The sequence below is a fragment of the Globicephala melas genome, chromosome 5 (assembly GCF_963455315.2).
Source record: "Globicephala melas chromosome 5, mGloMel1.2, whole genome shotgun sequence".
In the NCBI taxonomy this organism is placed as follows: domain Eukaryota; kingdom Metazoa; phylum Chordata; class Mammalia; order Artiodactyla; family Delphinidae; genus Globicephala; species Globicephala melas.
Window position 1 is genome coordinate 21748216 of NC_083318.1, and position 17961 is coordinate 21766176.

At 38.8% G+C, this 17961-nt stretch overlaps 1 protein-coding gene and 1 long non-coding RNA gene across 18 annotated transcripts in view; one reads left to right on the plus strand and one right to left on the minus strand.

Annotated features, from left to right (window-relative positions):
- The window catches only part of PDE5A (phosphodiesterase 5A), a 139377-nt gene extending 134042 nt beyond the window's left edge, over positions 1-5335 (plus strand). For all 3 annotated transcript variants that reach the window (XM_060298993.1, XM_030863963.3, XM_060298994.1), the window contains exon 21: positions 815-5335. In XM_060298993.1, coding sequence (XP_060154976.1) covers positions 815-952 — 138 coding nt within the window. In that variant the 3' untranslated portion in view covers positions 953-5335. The remainder of the gene's footprint in view (positions 1-814) is intronic.
- The window catches only part of LOC115857170 (uncharacterized), a 231411-nt gene that overhangs the window by 159205 nt on the left and 54245 nt on the right, over positions 1-17961 (minus strand). For 7 of the 15 annotated variants that reach the window (XR_009563941.1, XR_009563937.1, XR_009563942.2 and 4 more), the window contains exon 5: positions 5213-5305. This is a non-coding gene — a long non-coding RNA (uncharacterized lncRNA). Of the gene's footprint in view, positions 1-1660; positions 1774-5212; positions 5306-17961 lie in introns of all 15 variants that reach the window. The other 8 variants (XR_009563943.2, XR_009563938.1, XR_009563936.1 and 5 more) reach the window with 5 other exon arrangements.

Below are 17961 nucleotides of genomic sequence, written 5' to 3' on the forward strand. Positions count from 1 at the left end.
AAAATCAGAATACGAAGAAGCAAAAAGATAAAATCACTTATAATTCTACTACTCTGAGACAACCACTGTTATCTCCTTTCAGTGCATATGCTTTATGACATTTTCACAAATTTTTCATTTAACAAAAATTGCTCTTTGCAATCCGTAATATAAGATACATCTTTCTGTTTCAAATGTGTTTCTATGACATTTTTAATGGCTGCCAAATAGTAACACGATATTCCTAACCCCGTTGTTGGGTATTTAAGTCATTTTCAATGTTTGTCTATTACAAAGAAATCTGCAGTGAACATTCTTGTAGCTAAATATTTATGGCACTGTAGTTGGTAAATAATAATGTTGTTACATTAAACATAATAATGTTACATTAAACATATACACATAATTATAAATTAACCTTTATTATAATCTTGGATAAAAATCTACTTAAGTACATTGAATAAAGTCATTTTATAGAAAAACAGAAAAACTAAGCAGCTCTCAAGGCAGTCAACACTTAGGGAGAACCATTTGCACTACATAAAAGCAAATGGATTATTTCTCTGCAGAGCCGATTCCACACAGATCTGCCTCCATAGCTGAATAATGTTATTTTGGAATGTGTGTTTGCTCTCTCTCTCTCAGCATGTACTCCCTGTCTGTATAGCTTAAGAGGAATCATTCATAAATGATCTGTGCTCACACAGTTTGTGAGAATCCCAGCAGTGGGCCTGCTTATGAAGTGAGTGTACAATGTGGCCCTTTGCGTCAGGCCTGGGGAGAGGGCTTATTTCCTAGCTGCCATCTAGTTGTTGGCTTTCTTTTCTTTCTTTAGGCCCTGACCCACGTATCGGAGGACTGTTTCCCTTTGCTGGATGGCTGCAGAAAGAACAGGCAAAAATGGCAGGCTCTTGCAGAACAGCAGGAGAAGACATTGATTAATGGAGAAAGCAGCCAGGCCAAGCGGAACTGAGTGGCCTATTCATGCAGAGTTGAAGTTTACAGATGGCGTATTCTGCAGTATGCCTAGTTTTGCTATACACTGTACAGATTTGGTGTATACTTTGCCACTGCTGTATTTTTATTTTTGCACAACTTTTGACAACACAGCATGAAATGTTTTTAGAGGACTATTGCATATTTTCTGTATATTTGTTTTATGCCACTGAACTGAGATTATCAATGACACCTACTCTTAGCACATGGATAAGAGCTCTGTTTGTGATATTTTGTGTACTGCGAGGTACAAGTTGCATTCTTGCACTGAGGCTGTTTTTTTTGTTTTTTTTGTTTTTTCTTGCTGGTGATTTTAAATAATTGGTTTTGTGTTTTCTGAATTACCAATCTTTCAAGAATGTTTGGAATCGTTTTTCTTAAAAACAGGCTAGGAGCAAAGTGAATATATTCTGTGACATTTAAAACCTTCATAGAATAGAAAAAATATTGGCTGAGTGGATTTTAAGAGGAATGGGGTATATTTGTCAACACTGTATTACCTTAACGAAAAACGTTAAAACTCTAAACAAATGGAAAGTACTATAAGGTAGTACTGTAAAGAAAAGGCATTATTTAATTATTTTGCTTTTTTTGTTGTTAGAGAACAGGCAGGAGAGAAATTTCTCATTTCAATGCAATAAATCTATCCAAAGGCTACCCATAAACTCGCTTTGATCTAACCTACCTGATGGAAAGCAGGGGAAACCTTGGGAGAAGATCCAGTCACTGACTTTGAGGGATGAGTGTGATGCAGAAACGGAACAGCCGAGGATGGCTGTCAGTGAAGAGAGCGTTCTGCTGGAAGACACTTCTGACAGTCAGTGAGTGTTTTGAATACCAAACTTCCTTTTTTAAATAACTTCCTTATCATTCACCTTATAAGCCATAGCTTGTAAGTCAACACTTTAAAACTCAACAGGAGAGCGAGAAAAAGTGATCATGGGAGCATTAGCCTGAATTGAGAGATGACTGTATAAGATAAGAGGGTACAAACTGAATCATATTTTTTTCTGTTTGTTAAATGGAGTACAGAGAAAAGTACAAAGAGCAAAGGGCTATGCTTGATATTAGGGTCAAAAATTAAATCGAGGGAACAATATGGTAAGAAACCTTAAGCTTGAGTAAACTTAGCAGTATTGAGTTCGTGACTGAGAAACTGCCATATCTTGGTTTACAGGACTAGTCAACCCAGAATCACAGAAGTTTGGGTATGCACCCTAAACACTGGCCCTGAGCTTGTAGTTAGTGGTATCTACTTCTCACAGCTTTTAGTACATTTAGAAAATGTTAACATTTTCTTAGAATTTGAGCCCATTTAATTGTATTCCCACCGTACATGTGTGCCCCTAAAGACACTTTTATTACATATTGGAGAAGTAGATAATGAACTGAGAACCTAGTTCAGGAAAAGAAAATCTGCCCTAAATATGCAATAATGTTTGTGGGCAAGAGTAGGAAGAGAGGTATTTGTTTGATCTGTTCACCCCCCTCCCCACCCCTGAACAAAGTTTCTGAGTTTCTATAACTAGTTTGTATAGAAAAGCTCTTGGGGATATGATAATGCAGCATTCTCAAAGACTTTTCATTAAAACATGTTTTCCATTCATAACCATTTGTTCCCTAAACTACCTAAAATTCAACATATTTGTTAAGTTTTTAAAATTCTGAGTGTGTATACGTATCTTGACATAAAGTGGCTTTATTCTTACCCTTCAGGTTTTAAAAAGAAAGCAAAACAAATTGTATTGCCATTACTTTGTAGCGGTAAGGGCTATGTATTACTGTTGTGACACCTGTTATTTTCAAGATGTTATTCTGTTTTATGTAATATACATGAGGTCTGTGAGGTTGCCTCTTGGTGGCACTGGTGTGTAACTTACAAAGACTGTCACTAAAATAATGTATCTACATACTGGTATACACCTATGCATGCTGACACAATTCCTTAGTACAGAAAAACTGTCTGAAGAATAGCAGTCTTTAATAACCTATCTTTTTGCCGTACACATTGTGATTTAGCAGTTATGCTAAAATCGGTAGTCAAATACTTTAGTAGTTTGTTTAGAGCCCTCTAATATATGTCACTGAGATTTTTAAAGACACAGTAGACTATGTGCGGAGGATTTGTATGTGTGTCATTTTAAAAAGCAAGAAAGTGTATTTAGATTATAAATTTTTGGTTTACTTTTAGATAATGGCTTATTTTACCTTACTAGTTTAGAAACTGAAAGAAGTGGGGCAGTGACATACCTATTTCATTTTTGGGTATTTTAGTTCATACGGAAGAAGAATACTTCTTTAGGACTGGTTACTTGGTTCAAATAATTCTTAATTTTTTAGGAAAATCACTCCATACATGGATTATTACCTGGTACATGGGCACAAATTTTCTTATGTGGATATTTCCTTTCCAGTATCTTCTCAAGTTGGAAAAAATATATATATGTAGTCTTCTCTCACCCTACCCTATATTTATATTACCTGTAACCTAGCAAGAAGTTGTTTTTGCTCTAGATTAGTTTGTTTTCATTATAGCTGAGTACCATGATACCATTTCATTTCAATTTTCAGCCCCAAAAGTTCCCACTATTTTACTAAGTTGTGAGAAGATGTCTGTAAAATTGCCTGGTCTTGTACTTTTCACAGGATTGGCCTTTGCCAGCCACAATCCTGTGTGAACTTGTGTAAGTCTCTTTAACCTCTGTGAGTGTGAACAAGTTGTGCTGTTGAAGGAGTTATGTTTGGGCTAAGCCTTGTCTCAGAGGAGGATGTCACAGAAGGCAGCTACTGTGTAAGCCCTAATGGGCCCTGGAGACCACTGTCAGAAATGGGATAGCAGGCCAAAGAGCAAGGTATCTAATCCCTTAAGTCATTTCCTGTGTTGAGTTTCCAAGACTGAGAAAAAGATAGTACATTTCTTTGGCTTCTCATGCAGATCACTAGATGTGTGAGATTTAGAGCTGTTTGAGCACCTCATCTCACGGTACAAACCCTGGACGATTGATGTTTCACCACTGATCTCTTTACTATGAAGAATGGTTTCCTTCCATAGGAGTGTTGTTGGAGAAAAGAAAGTGTATGAAAGTGTACTGGAAATAATGGATTGCGGGAGGAAACCGGTTACAGATATATTCTTGCCTAGCAGTGAAGTGCCTTTATTTTCAGCACAGAGCACAAATGTTAGACCTACTCCAATCTGATGTTCAATTTTCCTGTGTTTTCCACCTGATTGTACTCCTAAAGCTTTACAGGCCATCAAAAGAAATGCTGCTTGTTTTGTTTTACAAGATTGATTTAAGAAGGCGGGGTGGGGGGAGGGATGTAACTGCTCTCCTCTCCTGGGAACAACTACAGTTAAAACAAGGTGGTATAATGTAACTGCTCAGTGTTAGACATGCCTCGATCCACCTTTTATTGAGTTCCTGCTGCATGTCAGGCACTGTGCTCCACTGGGGAGAGAGAGCAGTGACCTCAAGGAGCTCACAGTCTCTGCAGGGAGTGCTGGATAAGAGACTTACCAGCTTCTGATCCTGCCGATTTAACATGAAAATATAGGGTACAGTTATCACTTTCATTTCCATCTATAACATATGTATTACGTAGTTTTCCAAGGACCTTCTTTACCTGGAACTTATTAAGAATCTGTCAGTCAGTGAACATCTTGTCTTCTTGCAAGCATGAATCACTTAGCCTGCTGATAGCTTACAGAACACCTTATGTAAGTAAGGAGTCATATATTCCACTATGTAGATTATTTTTCCATATGCTAGCCAGGTAGAGATTACTCAAGAGTTCTCTTAAGACTGTTAAATTGCACACAGTTTTGGACCCCTTCTGCTCCAGCGTAGGGAGTGAGGAAGAAAGTATTAAAGCTCACTTTGCCCTTCCATATGCTTCTCAAAAGTCTGTGTAAACATATCTTAATAGATGTTGAACACCATGTAAATAGTTGAAAATATAAATTTCTATTTCAGTTTAAGAAAAAGCTTATGAATCATCACTAGCCACTGTTAATATCTATTTGTATTCTTACACCTTTTCAATACATTTGAACAAATATATAGTTTCTGGCACTATTTTTGTACTAGGATAAAGGAGTTACTATGTATATTATGTTTAGCTTTTAAGTCATTTTAAGTAATTGTGAATGTTGATTTCTTGTCTTTCCTCTCCCCCCACCATGAGAACCATTTCATGTGACTCTCCTATGACAAAATCACTTTAAAGGAACACTTACCCACCTACGATCCCTGTAAAGTCAAGAGACGGTCAGGGTGGTTCTCCACTGCGCAAACTCTTCGCTTGTCAGTTGCCTCCTCATTTTGCCATGCTTTGTAAGAATAAAAAGAAGAGTGAACAAGCAGGTATGAGTGTTGTGTGATTATTAGCGACTCTGAATTTTAGGCAGGGAGAATGGACCCAATAGTTTGAGAGACTTTAATCAGGCTAACCTGTGGTCCTGTTAGCTGAAAAAGATGTGGTTTAATAAACTCCTTTCTTTCCTCAGCCTAGACACCTCAGTAATAGTCTTCTTGTTAATATTCTTTGCTACCAGTTTGAGGGCAACATTTTCCATACACCTCACCACTTCTCAAGTCCCTAACAATTCTATAGAGGGTGATGATTGTTACCATCCTCAGGTTGCATGCGGAGCTAAGGCTTAGGAATTAAATACTTGCCAAATGGCATGAGCTGGATTCGATCCCAGATCTGTCTAGTTTGAAAGCAGGTATTTATTCCACTTAATTCTCTTTTTGAATTTTAATAGTAAAAGGTCCCAAATCCACTCTTAGTGGATCAAATGGGCTACCTAGAAGCATTAGATACAAGATTTCCCACACCCAGCAGATCTGGTTTTGTTTGGGATTTTAGAGTTAACGTTCCTTTAGTTCATCTAGTAATAGCTAATGCCGTGCCATCACAGGATCCCAGGTACCACCGTGCTTCAGTGCTGCTAGTCTAGAGGCATGGAGGTATAATTAAATGCAAGATTTCTGACTCGTTATTTACTTTTGCCACTAGACAAGCCCTCTTCACGTGGAGCAGAATATCTAGGCTATGCCTAATTCACAAAGCTAAAGGCAAAAGTAAAATGAAAGCTCATGTAAAACAATATTTTAGACCTTCTGATCACTAGAGTGCGCCAGTTTCAGCTGTATTTAAAGAAGTAATCTTACTGGGTACAAACATGAATAAAACTGCTTTTTTAAAGATTTTTACCAGCTAAAGAAAAACAAATGGAAAAAATCAATGGGGAATTAAGATTTGCTTACTTTCCTTTGTCCAGGATCATTTCTTTAAGATTTTCCCCAAACAATAACTGATCACCTGAAGTCTCTCTGATTGATACTCAATATTCCATCCACAGAGACATCATCCCTTCTTGTAGAAAAGGGAGGCATTTGACAACTCTCTTGAACCCACATTCTTGCTATCCGCTGTGCTGCCTTCTCAGCAGACAGGGATATATTTGATATATGCAAATGTCAGTATATAATTTTCTGGTTTTTTAAGGCATATAACAAATTAACAGAAACACTTTGAACCTGCAGAGAATATTCCTTGATTTTAAGCTATATTCAGCCTTGGCAGGAGAAAGACTCTATGTTTCTAATTTACAATCCATTTTTTCAAAATAAATATCCACAAGAATTATGAATGGAATCAAAATAATTATTTGAATCAAAAGAAATCTAATTAAATGGCATGTTTGCCTCATTTTAAGTGTACGTATGAGCGTGCATGTGCGTGTATGTGTGTGGTGTGTAAATATTCAGGAACTGAGTTGACTCAGTCATCTGACAGAATCCCAATGGCACATTCTAGGATTCATCTTTCTAAGTGAATTTAAGGGACAAGACTGCATGGCTAAGGGGGAGAAAAAAGGAATGAACATGAACTATCACAATAGCTTTAAACGTTAATATCCCCTATATTACTTTTAGAGCCATATTTCACTTCATATCACTGTTTCCCCTACCCAACAGGAGTGTTTTTTAGGCTTTATATGACGCCAATCCAGCATATATTCCTCTAAGACACCAGCTTCCCCCTTTACCAACCAGCTCTCTGAAAATCACGAATTCCCTGATCTCGCTGATGCACCCTGACCAAGGAGAAAAAGTATAAAACATGCTCAACAACTACCTCGGCTACAGCTGCTCTCTCTCCAGAAAAGCCAACAGAAGTAGTTACTAAGGGTGCTCTACCGAGTCTGTTAGAATGAGTAATGCACTTGGAGGAGTGTATGAAGGCAGGACCATGTCCTATCATTATTTCCTCTGTTTCTTAAACCTCTGCTTCTCTTTTTCTGTTCTGGCTCCATTCATAAGGGCTTCAAACATACTTGATTCTCCCCTGCTCTAAGAACACCTACCTGAATTACACAGCCCTCCCACCAGCATCTCTGTACTCTGTCTTGTACTTTGAAGGTACTCAACAAACACTGAGTGAAAGACTAGACTTCTCTCCTTTCCCATTTGACATAAAATTGAATTTTTTATAAAGAAAGGAGAAGGTAATTCCAATGAAGGACAACAGAAAACTCAATACAGCATTTTTAGAAATTCTCAGTTGGAAAAGAACTGAATTTTAAGATGAAAAAAAAAAACTGAATCAAACAATTTGGGGTAAGAATATTTGTTTTCTATTGTGAAAAATTAGTTACCAGGCTTTAACTCATAAATTGATAACCATTGGTGGAGTTACTCCCAGGGAGTTTTACCATATTGCTAGAAGCCAAGGAAAATTCACAAAGGCTAGAGGCCAATGATCTTGTGGAAAAGACAAGATTTACATTTAAAAATAAAAATAAGCAAACAGAAGACGTTCATTCATTCATAAATACTTGATTCTCTCCTGAGTGTCAGGCTGGGGTAAACTAATAGGCATGGTCTCACAAAGCATCTAGTCCAGAGGAGGCTACACACCAGGGCAAAGAGACAACCATGTCTATGCACTGAGGATGGGAGTGGAGGGTTTACAGATGGTTCTTTAAGTGTGTGACAACTGGTTTATAGCTAAGTGAAAAGGAAGAAGAGCATTCCTAGGCAGAAGAAAACATGTGAAGACCTAGAAGTAGCAAACTTGAGAACTTGAAAGCCTTCTCACAATTTATTTAAATAATTATAAATTTTATATTTTTAAATGATAAGGGTTAAAAATATATTTACAAATATTATGAATACTTATGAATGTTATATAAAATAAATGTCATTTTTTTTTAATTGAAGTGTAGTTGATTTACAATATTATGTTAGTTTCAGGTGTACAACATGATGATTCAGTATTTTTATATATTATACTCCAGCTAATGTCCTTTAAAGGTATATTTGAGCTTTTAAGAAAATAAGAGAAATCCCCACAGGCCAAAATAAAGCAAATTAAAAATCCAATCAGCAAGCATGTGAGCTGATACTATGTCAGGCCTGGGAATATTTGCAGATCTATATAATGAAGGGGTTTTAAATCAGACCAGGAAACATGGTCTTGAGATCCAGTGAAGCACTTGGGGAATGGCCCTCCAAGCAAGACTGAAAACTCTGAAAGCTGTGCTCTCAACATGTAGAAAGGGGAGGGGGTAAAATTCACTCAGAGACACAGAGACACAGGACAACTGAAGGAAGCATGCCTGTCTTAATCTGAGCTCTGGTTTAAAAAAAAAAATTGTAACATTGAGTCCATCCTCACATTAACACAGATTTGGGGTTTGAATGTGATGCAGGACTACCCAAGTTATTGATAAATAGCAGAAAAAGAAGTCTCAGGCAGGTAATATCCCTGAACAACTGGCAAAAGCAAAGGCAAAATGTCTTTGGAAGAACACAGCCTCAAATAGGCCCATGAAATTTCCACAGAAATAATGCCACTAAAGAAAAATTCATAATTGCAAAATACATGAGGAAACAATTCACAGTGTACAAAGTCAGAAGCCACAAGACTGTACGATCAGATACCCAAGAAATTCAGGCAACAGAACTCTTTGATAGAGGTGGTTGGGAGGAATCATTGACTCCTCACTCTTGTGTTTCCAAATGAAGGGAGACCCCTAAAATGGCAGTCTTGGTCTCCTGTTCCACCCTTAACCCAGTCAGATATGTGATTGGAGGGTGACAGCCATCAGTCCACAGTCCTAAAACGGGTGTGATTAATCTAATAAAAACAGTAAACACTGGGGATTTGTTTCTTTCTACCCTGATCCAGTGCAAGTTGAAAATCCTAGGTAAGTGTGTTCAGTATGTGCGCTGTCCCAAGGTATAGCCTACGGAGGGGTGGGGGTCAAGGCAGGGAGTGTCAGTAAAGCCATCTGACCACAGCATGCTCTCCAAAGGAACTTATTTACAGGACCACCTCCACAAAGCTCCATACGAGCCACTGTCGCCATGATGTTCTTGGAGAGCTATGCCTACCTCCTGTTAGGGTTTAGAGACTTGCTCATACCAATGGGTCTTTTCAATCAATGTCCTCTCCTGTGTCTGAATGTGGTAAATCAGCGCTTTCCTGGGTCTGCTTGTAAGCTGTGCCCTTTGAGAGCACAGAGAATGTGCAAATAAGAACATCTTCCTCCCCTCTCCTTCCTGCTGGTGGCTGTATAGAAGGCAGGAGTGAAGTCAACACTGAAAGAGATCCCATTTTAGGAATGCAGTGAATTCACTAAAGAATTCAAGAGAAGCATAGTTGGAAGATATGTTGTTCTATTTTATATTAGAAAATTCTGAAAAGTAAATTTCACACGACCAGAACTTATCATTCACATTTTTTTCCTGCCTATCCTGTTTAAGACTTGCATCTGTGATAATCAGCACTGAAACACACGAACAAACTTTGAGTCATTGGAAGCGAGTATTCACAGGCAGCACAATGAATGAGGCAGCGTCATGAGTAATCATATAACCAATATAAATAAATGGTATTAGGGAACTGCAGAGGCAAGAAGATCTACATTATTTTTGTACAAACTGGTTTTAAAGACCACAGCATTGTGAGTATAACAGTCACTATTTTCTTCTGTCAGTGGGAGTTATGAAGTTAGAGACAAAGAACACATTTGACAGTAAAGAATACAAGCAGGTGGTTCCTGAAATTGAACACTATCAACATGAATTGATTTTTACATGGTAATGAAATATGTACATATCGCTTCTGTATTCAATTTCCTAAATTTTCATTGAAAAAACATGATATTAGTTTCCTACTGCTGGTGTAGCAAATTACCACAAATGTACTGAATTAACACAAATTTATTATCTTATAATTCAGGTGATCAAAAGTCTAAAATGTGTCAGCAAGGCTACATTCCATCTAGAGGCCATTTCCTTGCCTTTTTGAGCTTTCAGAGGCTGCCTGCACTGCTTAGTTGATGACCTCTTCCTCCATCTTCAAAGCCAACAGCATAACATCTTCAAAGCACTCTCCCTCTCTCACAGTCACACATACACACACTCCCCCTGACCCCCGCTTCCATCCTCACATTGTCTTCTCTAACACTCCTGTCTCCCTCTTGTAAGGATCCTTAGGATTACATGTGGCCCACTCAGATAATCCAGGATGAGCTTCCTATTTGAAAATGCTTAACAATCATATCTGCAAAGCTCCATTAGCCATGCAAAGTGGCATAGTCACAGGTTCCAGGGGTTAGGATGTGAACATCTTTGGGGGCCATTATTCTGTCTAACACAGTCACTCTCACATGGACTCACGAATTATGTAATACATTTTTTTTTTAACATCTTTATTGGGGTATAATTGCTTTACAATGGTGTGTTAGTTTCTGCTTTTGTAATACATTTTTGGTGTGTTCTTTTAGTAGACCATTTTTCAGAGCAGTTTTGGGTTGGAAGAGGATTGGCCAAGATAGCAGAGTAGAAAGACCCTGAGATCACCTCTCATGAGCACACAAAAACCACAACTAATTGCAGAACTATCACTGATGAAAAAGACTGCACCTACCAAAAAAGATCTTCTACAGCTAAAGACATAAAGCAGGAACCACAGTGAGACAGGTAGGAGGGGTGGACTCATGATATAACCAAGTCCCATAGCCCTAGGTGGGCAACCCACAAACTGGAGAATAATTATACAGCAGAGGTTGTCCCACAGGAGTGAGAGTTCTGTTGGGCTCACCAGCCCAGGGATCCTGCACTGGAAAAATGAGCCCCCAGAGGATTTGGTGTTGAAGGTCAGTGGGGCTTAATTTCAGGAGCCCCACAGGACTGGGGGAAATAGAGACTTCATTCTTAAAAGGTACACATAAAATCTCACACCAGGGCCCAGGGTAAAAGCAGTAATTTGATAGGATCCAGGGCCAGACCTACCTGCTGGTCTTGGAGAGTCTCCCGGATAGGCAGGGGTGGCTGAGGCTCACCCTGGGGACAGAGACATTGGCGGCAGCCATACTGGGGAGCTCCTTCTACCACACGGACCTGCCTGCTGGTGGCCGCCATTTTGGGATCCTTCCTCTAGCTCATTAGTGCCAAAACCTGGCCTTACCCAACAGCCTTTAGGGCACCAGTGCTTGGACACCTCAGGTCAAACAACTAACAGGGCAGGAACACAGCCCCACCCATCAGCAGACAGGCTTCCTAAAGACTTCCTGAGCCCATAGCCATCTCTTGACACTCCCCTACACATGGCCCTGCCCATCAGAGGGCCAAGACCCAGCTCCATCCACCAGTGGGCAGGTACTGACCGTGCCCTCCAGGAAGCCTGTATTAGCCTCTAGACCAGCCTCAACCATCAGGGGGCAGAAATGAGACACAAGAAAACCACACTCACACAACCTGTGGACACAGCCTACCCACAGCAGGCCAGACCCCACCCTGGGACAAGCCAGGCCCTGGCTGTGCCCACTAGCAGGTCAGCACAAGCTTCCCCAGACCCCATACCCAACTGTGTCAGGAACTGGTGCCCCCCACCCCCCCCCCCCCCCGCCTCTGCCCCAGTGACCTGACACCAGCTCCAGGATTTCTGGGCCCTGCAGCAACTTCAGGACCTCAACCTCTGCCTGCCAGTAATCTGGCACTAACCCCAGGACCTGGCTTTATCCACCAATGAGTTGGCACCAGCCCTGGAGTCTTCTGGACCCAGACTCCACCCACCAGTGAGCCAGGACTAGCCCCAGGGCCTCCTAGGGTTCTGCAGCCAGCTGCCTCATGACCAGGCCACACTAACTAGCAGCCAGCAACATCCACATGAGGCAGGGCCTGGCAACCAACCAGGCTGGGGGTCACCCAAACCTGTAAGACCACCCACATAGCCCATCAAAACAGAAGGACCCACACAGCCCTCTTAGGGGGAACCCCTAGAGCATATAGCTTGAGTGACAAGAGGGGAGTGTGCTGTTGTGAGGCATAGGGCATCTCCTACAGAAGGCCACTTCTCCAAGGTTGAGAAACATAACTAACCTACCACATACATAAAAATATAAATAGCAACTTAAACAAAATGAGGCAGCAGAGGACTATGTTCCAGATGAACGAACAAGATAAAACCCCAGAAGAAGAACTAAGTGAAGTGGAGACAGACAACCTACCCAAGAAAGAGTTCAGATGTAAAGATGATCAAAGAACTCGGGAGAAGAATGGATGCACAGAGCAAGAAGTTAGAAATTTTTAACAAAGAGTTAGAAAATATAAAGAACAACCAAACAGAGGTGAAGAATACAATAATAGAAATGAAAAGTACACTAGAAGGAATCAACAGTAGACTAAATGATACAGAGGAACACATCAGCAAGTTGGAAGACAGAGTAGAGGAAATCACTGCCACTGAACAGAAAAAAGAAAAAAGAATGAAGAGAAATGAGGACAGTTTAAGAGACCTCTGGGACAACATCAAGCCCACTGATGTCTGTATTATAGGACTCCAAGGAGAAGAGAAAGAGAAAGGTGCTGAGAATATAGAAGACATAATAGCTGAAAACTTCCCTAATCTGGGAATGGAAACAGTTGTCCAAAACCAGAAAGCGCAGAGAGTCCCATACAGGATTAACATGAAGAGGAATAGAGCAAGACACAACATAATTAAAATGACAAAATTTAAAGATAAGGAGAGAATGTTAAAAGCAGCAAGGGACAAAAAAAGACAACAAATAACATAAAGGGAACTCCCATAAGGCTATCAGCTGATTTTTCAGCAGAAACTCTGCAGACCAGAAGGGAGTGGCATGATATATTTAAAGTGATGACAGGGGAAAACCTACAACCAAGAATACTCTACCCAGCAAGGTTCTCCTTCAAATTTGAGGAAGAAATCAAAAGCTTTACAGACAAGCAAAAGCTAAAAGAGTTCAGAACTACCAAACCAGCTCTACAACCAATTAAAGGAAATTTTATAGGTGAAAAAGAAAAGGCCACAACTAGAAACAAGAAAATTACAAAATGAGAAAGCTCACTGGTAAAGGCAAACACACAGTAAAGCTAGGAAATCATCTACACACAAAGCTAGTAGGGAGGTTAAGACAAAAGTAGTAAAATCATCTATATCCACAATAAGCAATTAAGGGATATACAGAACAATGAGATGTAAAATATGATATCAAAAACAGTAATCATGAAGGGAGGAGAATACAAATGCAGGGTTTTAAAATGCATTTGATGTTAAAAAAAAAAAAAACTGAAACCTGGGGATATATGTATACATACAGCTGATTCACTTTGTTATACAGCAGAAACTAACACAACACTGTAAAGCAATTATACTCCAATAAAGATGTAAAAATGAAAAAAAAAGAACACATGCTAAGCCTCAGGCTCTAGACCTCTTTCATTTTCACTAATTGCTTTGTTCTTAGCCAGCTTGCTTTGAAATTAAGAGATCAGCAACTTAAAACAATCAAGTGTATATATATATATATATATATATATATAGAGAGAGAGAGAGAGAGAGAGAGAGAGAGAGAGAGAGAGGGAGAGAGAGAGAGAGATTACTATACAAAAACCTCACAGTAAACACAAACCAAACATCTATAATTATATATGCACACAAAAAAGAAAAAGGAATCCAAAATAACACTGAAGATAGTCATCAAATCCCAAGAGAAGAGGAAAATAAGGGGAAAAAAAGACCTACAAAAACAAATCTAAAACAATTGACAAAAAGGCAATAATGACTACATATTGATAATTACCTTAAATGTAAATGAACTGAATACTCCAACCAAAAGACACAGAGTGGCTGAATGGATACAAAAGCAAGACCCATACACATGTTGCCTACAAGAGACTCACGCAAATGGAAATCAACTGAAAGCCAGAGTAGCAATACTTATATCAGACAAAAGAAACTTTAAGATAAAGACTGCTACAAGAGACAAAGGACACTACATCATGATCAAGGGATCAATCCAAGAAGATACAACAATTGTAAATACATATGCACCCAAGAGAGGAGCACCCAAATATATAAGGCAAATATTAATGAACATAAAGGAGAAACTGACAGTAACACAAGAATAGTAGGGGACATTAATACTCCACTTACATCAAGGAAAGATCATGCAGACAGAAAATCAGTAAGGAAGCACAGTCCTTAAATGATACATTAGACCAAATGAACTTAACTGATATATAGACAGCATTCCATCCAAAAGCAACAGAATACACACTCTTTCCAAGTGCACATGGAACATTCTCCAGGACAGATCACATGCTGGGCAACAAAACAAGCCTTGGTAAAATTGAAGAAAATTGAAATCTTATCAAGCATCTTTTCCAATCACAACACTATGAGACTAGAAATCAACTACAAGAAAAAAAACTGCAAAAAAACCACAGACACATGGAGGCTAAACAATATGCCACTAAACAAGCAATGCATCAAAGAAATCAAAAAGGAAATTAAAAAATACCAAGAGAGGGGGCTTCCGTGGTGACACACTGGTTAAGAATCCGCCTGCCAATGCAGGGGACATGGGTTTGAGCCCTGGTCCGGGAAGATCCCACATGCTGTGGAGCAACTAAACCCCTGCGCCACAACTACTGAGGCTGTGCTCTAGAGCCCATGAGCCACAACAAAAGAAGCCACCACGATGAGAAGCCCATGCACTGCAACGAAGAGTAGCCCCCACTCACCGCAACTAGAGAAAGCCCGCGCACAGCAATGAAGACCCAACACAGTCAAAAATAAAATATATAAAATAAATAAATTTTTAAAAAATACCGACAAATGAAAATGAAAACACAACAATTCAAAACCTATGGGATGCAGCAAAAGCAGTCTAAGAGGGAAGTTTATAGCGATACAATAAAAGAAATAAAAGAAATCCAAATTGGAAAGGAAGAAGTAAAACTGTCACTGTTTGCAGATGACATGATACGACACATAGAAAATCCTAAAGATGCCACCAGAAATCTACTAGAGCTCGCCAATGAATTCAGTAAAGCTGCAGGATAAAAAATTAATACATAGAAATATTTTGCATTTCTATATACTAACAACAAACTAAAAGAAATAGAAATTAAGGAAACAATCCCATTTACCAATGCATCCAAAGGAATAAAATACCTAGGAATAAACCTACCTAAGGAGGCAAAAGACCTGTACACAGAAAACTATAAGATGCTAATGAAAGAAATCAAAGCTGACACAAACAGATGGAAAGATATATCATGTTCTTGGATTGGAAGAATCAATATTGTCAAAATGATTATTCTACCCAAGGCAATCTATAGATTCAATGCATCCCCTATCAAATTACCATTGGCATTTCTCACAGAACTAGAACAAAAAATCTTAAAATTTGTATGGCGACACAAAAGACACCAAATAGCCAAAGCAATCTTGAGAAAGAAAAACAGAGGGGGAGGAAATCAGGCTCCCTGACTTCAGACTATACTACAAAGCTGCAGTCATCAAAACAGTACGGTACTGGCACTAAAACAAACATACAGGTCAATGGAACAGGATAGAAAGCCCAGAAATAAACCCATGCACCTATGGTCAATTAATCGACAACAAAGGAGGCAAGACTATCCAATGGGAGAAAGACAGTCTCTTCAATAAATGGTGTTGGGAAAACTGGACAGCTACATGTTAAAAAAGTGAAATTAGAATATTCTTTAACACCATACACAAAAATAAACTCAAAATGGATTAAAGACCTAAATGTAAGACTGGATACTATAAAAAACCTAGAGGAAAACATAAGCAGAACACTCTTTGACATAAATCACAGCAATATTTTTTTGGATCTATCTCCTAGAATAATGGAAATCAAAGCAAAAAAAAAAACAAACAAATGGGACCTACTTAAAAGCTTTGGCACAGCAAAGGAAACTATCAACAAAATGAAAAGACAACCTACTAAATGGGAGAAAGTATTTGCAAATGATATGATCAATAAGGGATTAATATCCAGCATATATAAATGGCTCATACAACTCAACATCAAAAAAAACAAACAACCTGATTAAGAAATGGGCAGAAGACCTAAACAGACATTTTTTGAAAGAGGAAATGCAGATGGCCAAGAGACACATGAAAAGATGCTCAACACTGCTAATCACCAGGGAAATGCAAATCAAAACCACAATGAGATATCACTTCACACCTGTCAGAATGGCTATCATCAAAAAGAAAACAAATAACAAATGTTGGCAAGGATGTGGAGAAAAGAGAACGCTCATATGCTGTTGGTGGGAGTGTAAACTAGTGCAGCCACTGTGAAAACAGCATGAAGGTTTCTCAAAAAACTAAAAATAGAACCACCATATGACCCAGCAATTCCACTCCTGGGTATATATCCAAAAAAACACAAAAACAGTAATTCAAAAAAAGATACACATACCCCAATGTTCACAGCAGCATTATTTATAATTGCTAAGATATGGAAGCAACCTAAGCATCCATCAATGGATGAATGGATAAAGAAGATGTGGTGTGCATATATACACACACATATACAATGGAATATTACTCAGCTATAAAAAAGAATGAAATTTTGCCATCTGCAGGAACATGGATGGACTTGGAAGGCATTATGCTGACTGAAATGTCAGACAAAGACAAATACCGTATGCTATCACTTATATGTGGAATCTAAAAAATACAACAAACTAGTGAATATAACAAAAAAAGAAGCAGACTCAAAGAGAAGCAACTAGTGGATACCAGTGGGGAGTAGGGGAGAGGCACTATAGGGGTGGGGGAGTAAGAGGTGCAAACTATTAGGTATAAAATAGGCTACAAGGATATACAACACGGGTAATATAGCCAGTATTTTATAATAACTATAAATGAAGTATAACCTTTGAATATTGTGAATCACTATATTGTACACCTGTAACTTATATAATACCGTACAGCAACTATACGTCAATAAAACACGCACACACACGCAAAGGAAATAGAGCAGTTTGGGGTTCACAGCAAAATTGAACAGAAAGTACAGACTTCCCAGATACCCCCATACCCACCCACGCACAGTCTCCCCCACCATCAACATCCCTTACCAGAGTGGTTCATTTGTTACAGGTGATGAACCAACATTGACACATCATTGCCACATAAAGTCCAAAGTTTACATTAGGGTTCACTCTTGGTGTTGTACATTCTATGGGTTTGGACAAATGTATAATGACAAGCATCTATCATTGCAGTATCAAACAGTAATTTCACTGCCCTAAAAATCCTCTGTCCTCTGCCTATTCATCTCCCCCAACACCTGACAACCACTTATCTTTTTTTTTCAATTTAAAGACTATTTTTTTAGAGCATTTTAGTTTCACAGCAAAATTGAGAGGAACATACAGAGATTTCACATATACTCCCTGCTTGTATCCATCACTATGGTATCATACAAAGTAGTTCCACTGCCCTAAAAACCCTTTGTGTCCTACCTATTCATCCCTCTCCCCTCCCTCAGCCCCTGGCAACCACTGATTTTTTTTTTTTTTACTGTCTTCACAGTTTTGCCTTTTCCAGAATGTCACATGGTTGGAATCACATACTATGTAACCTTTTCAAATTGGTTTCTTCCACTTAGTAATA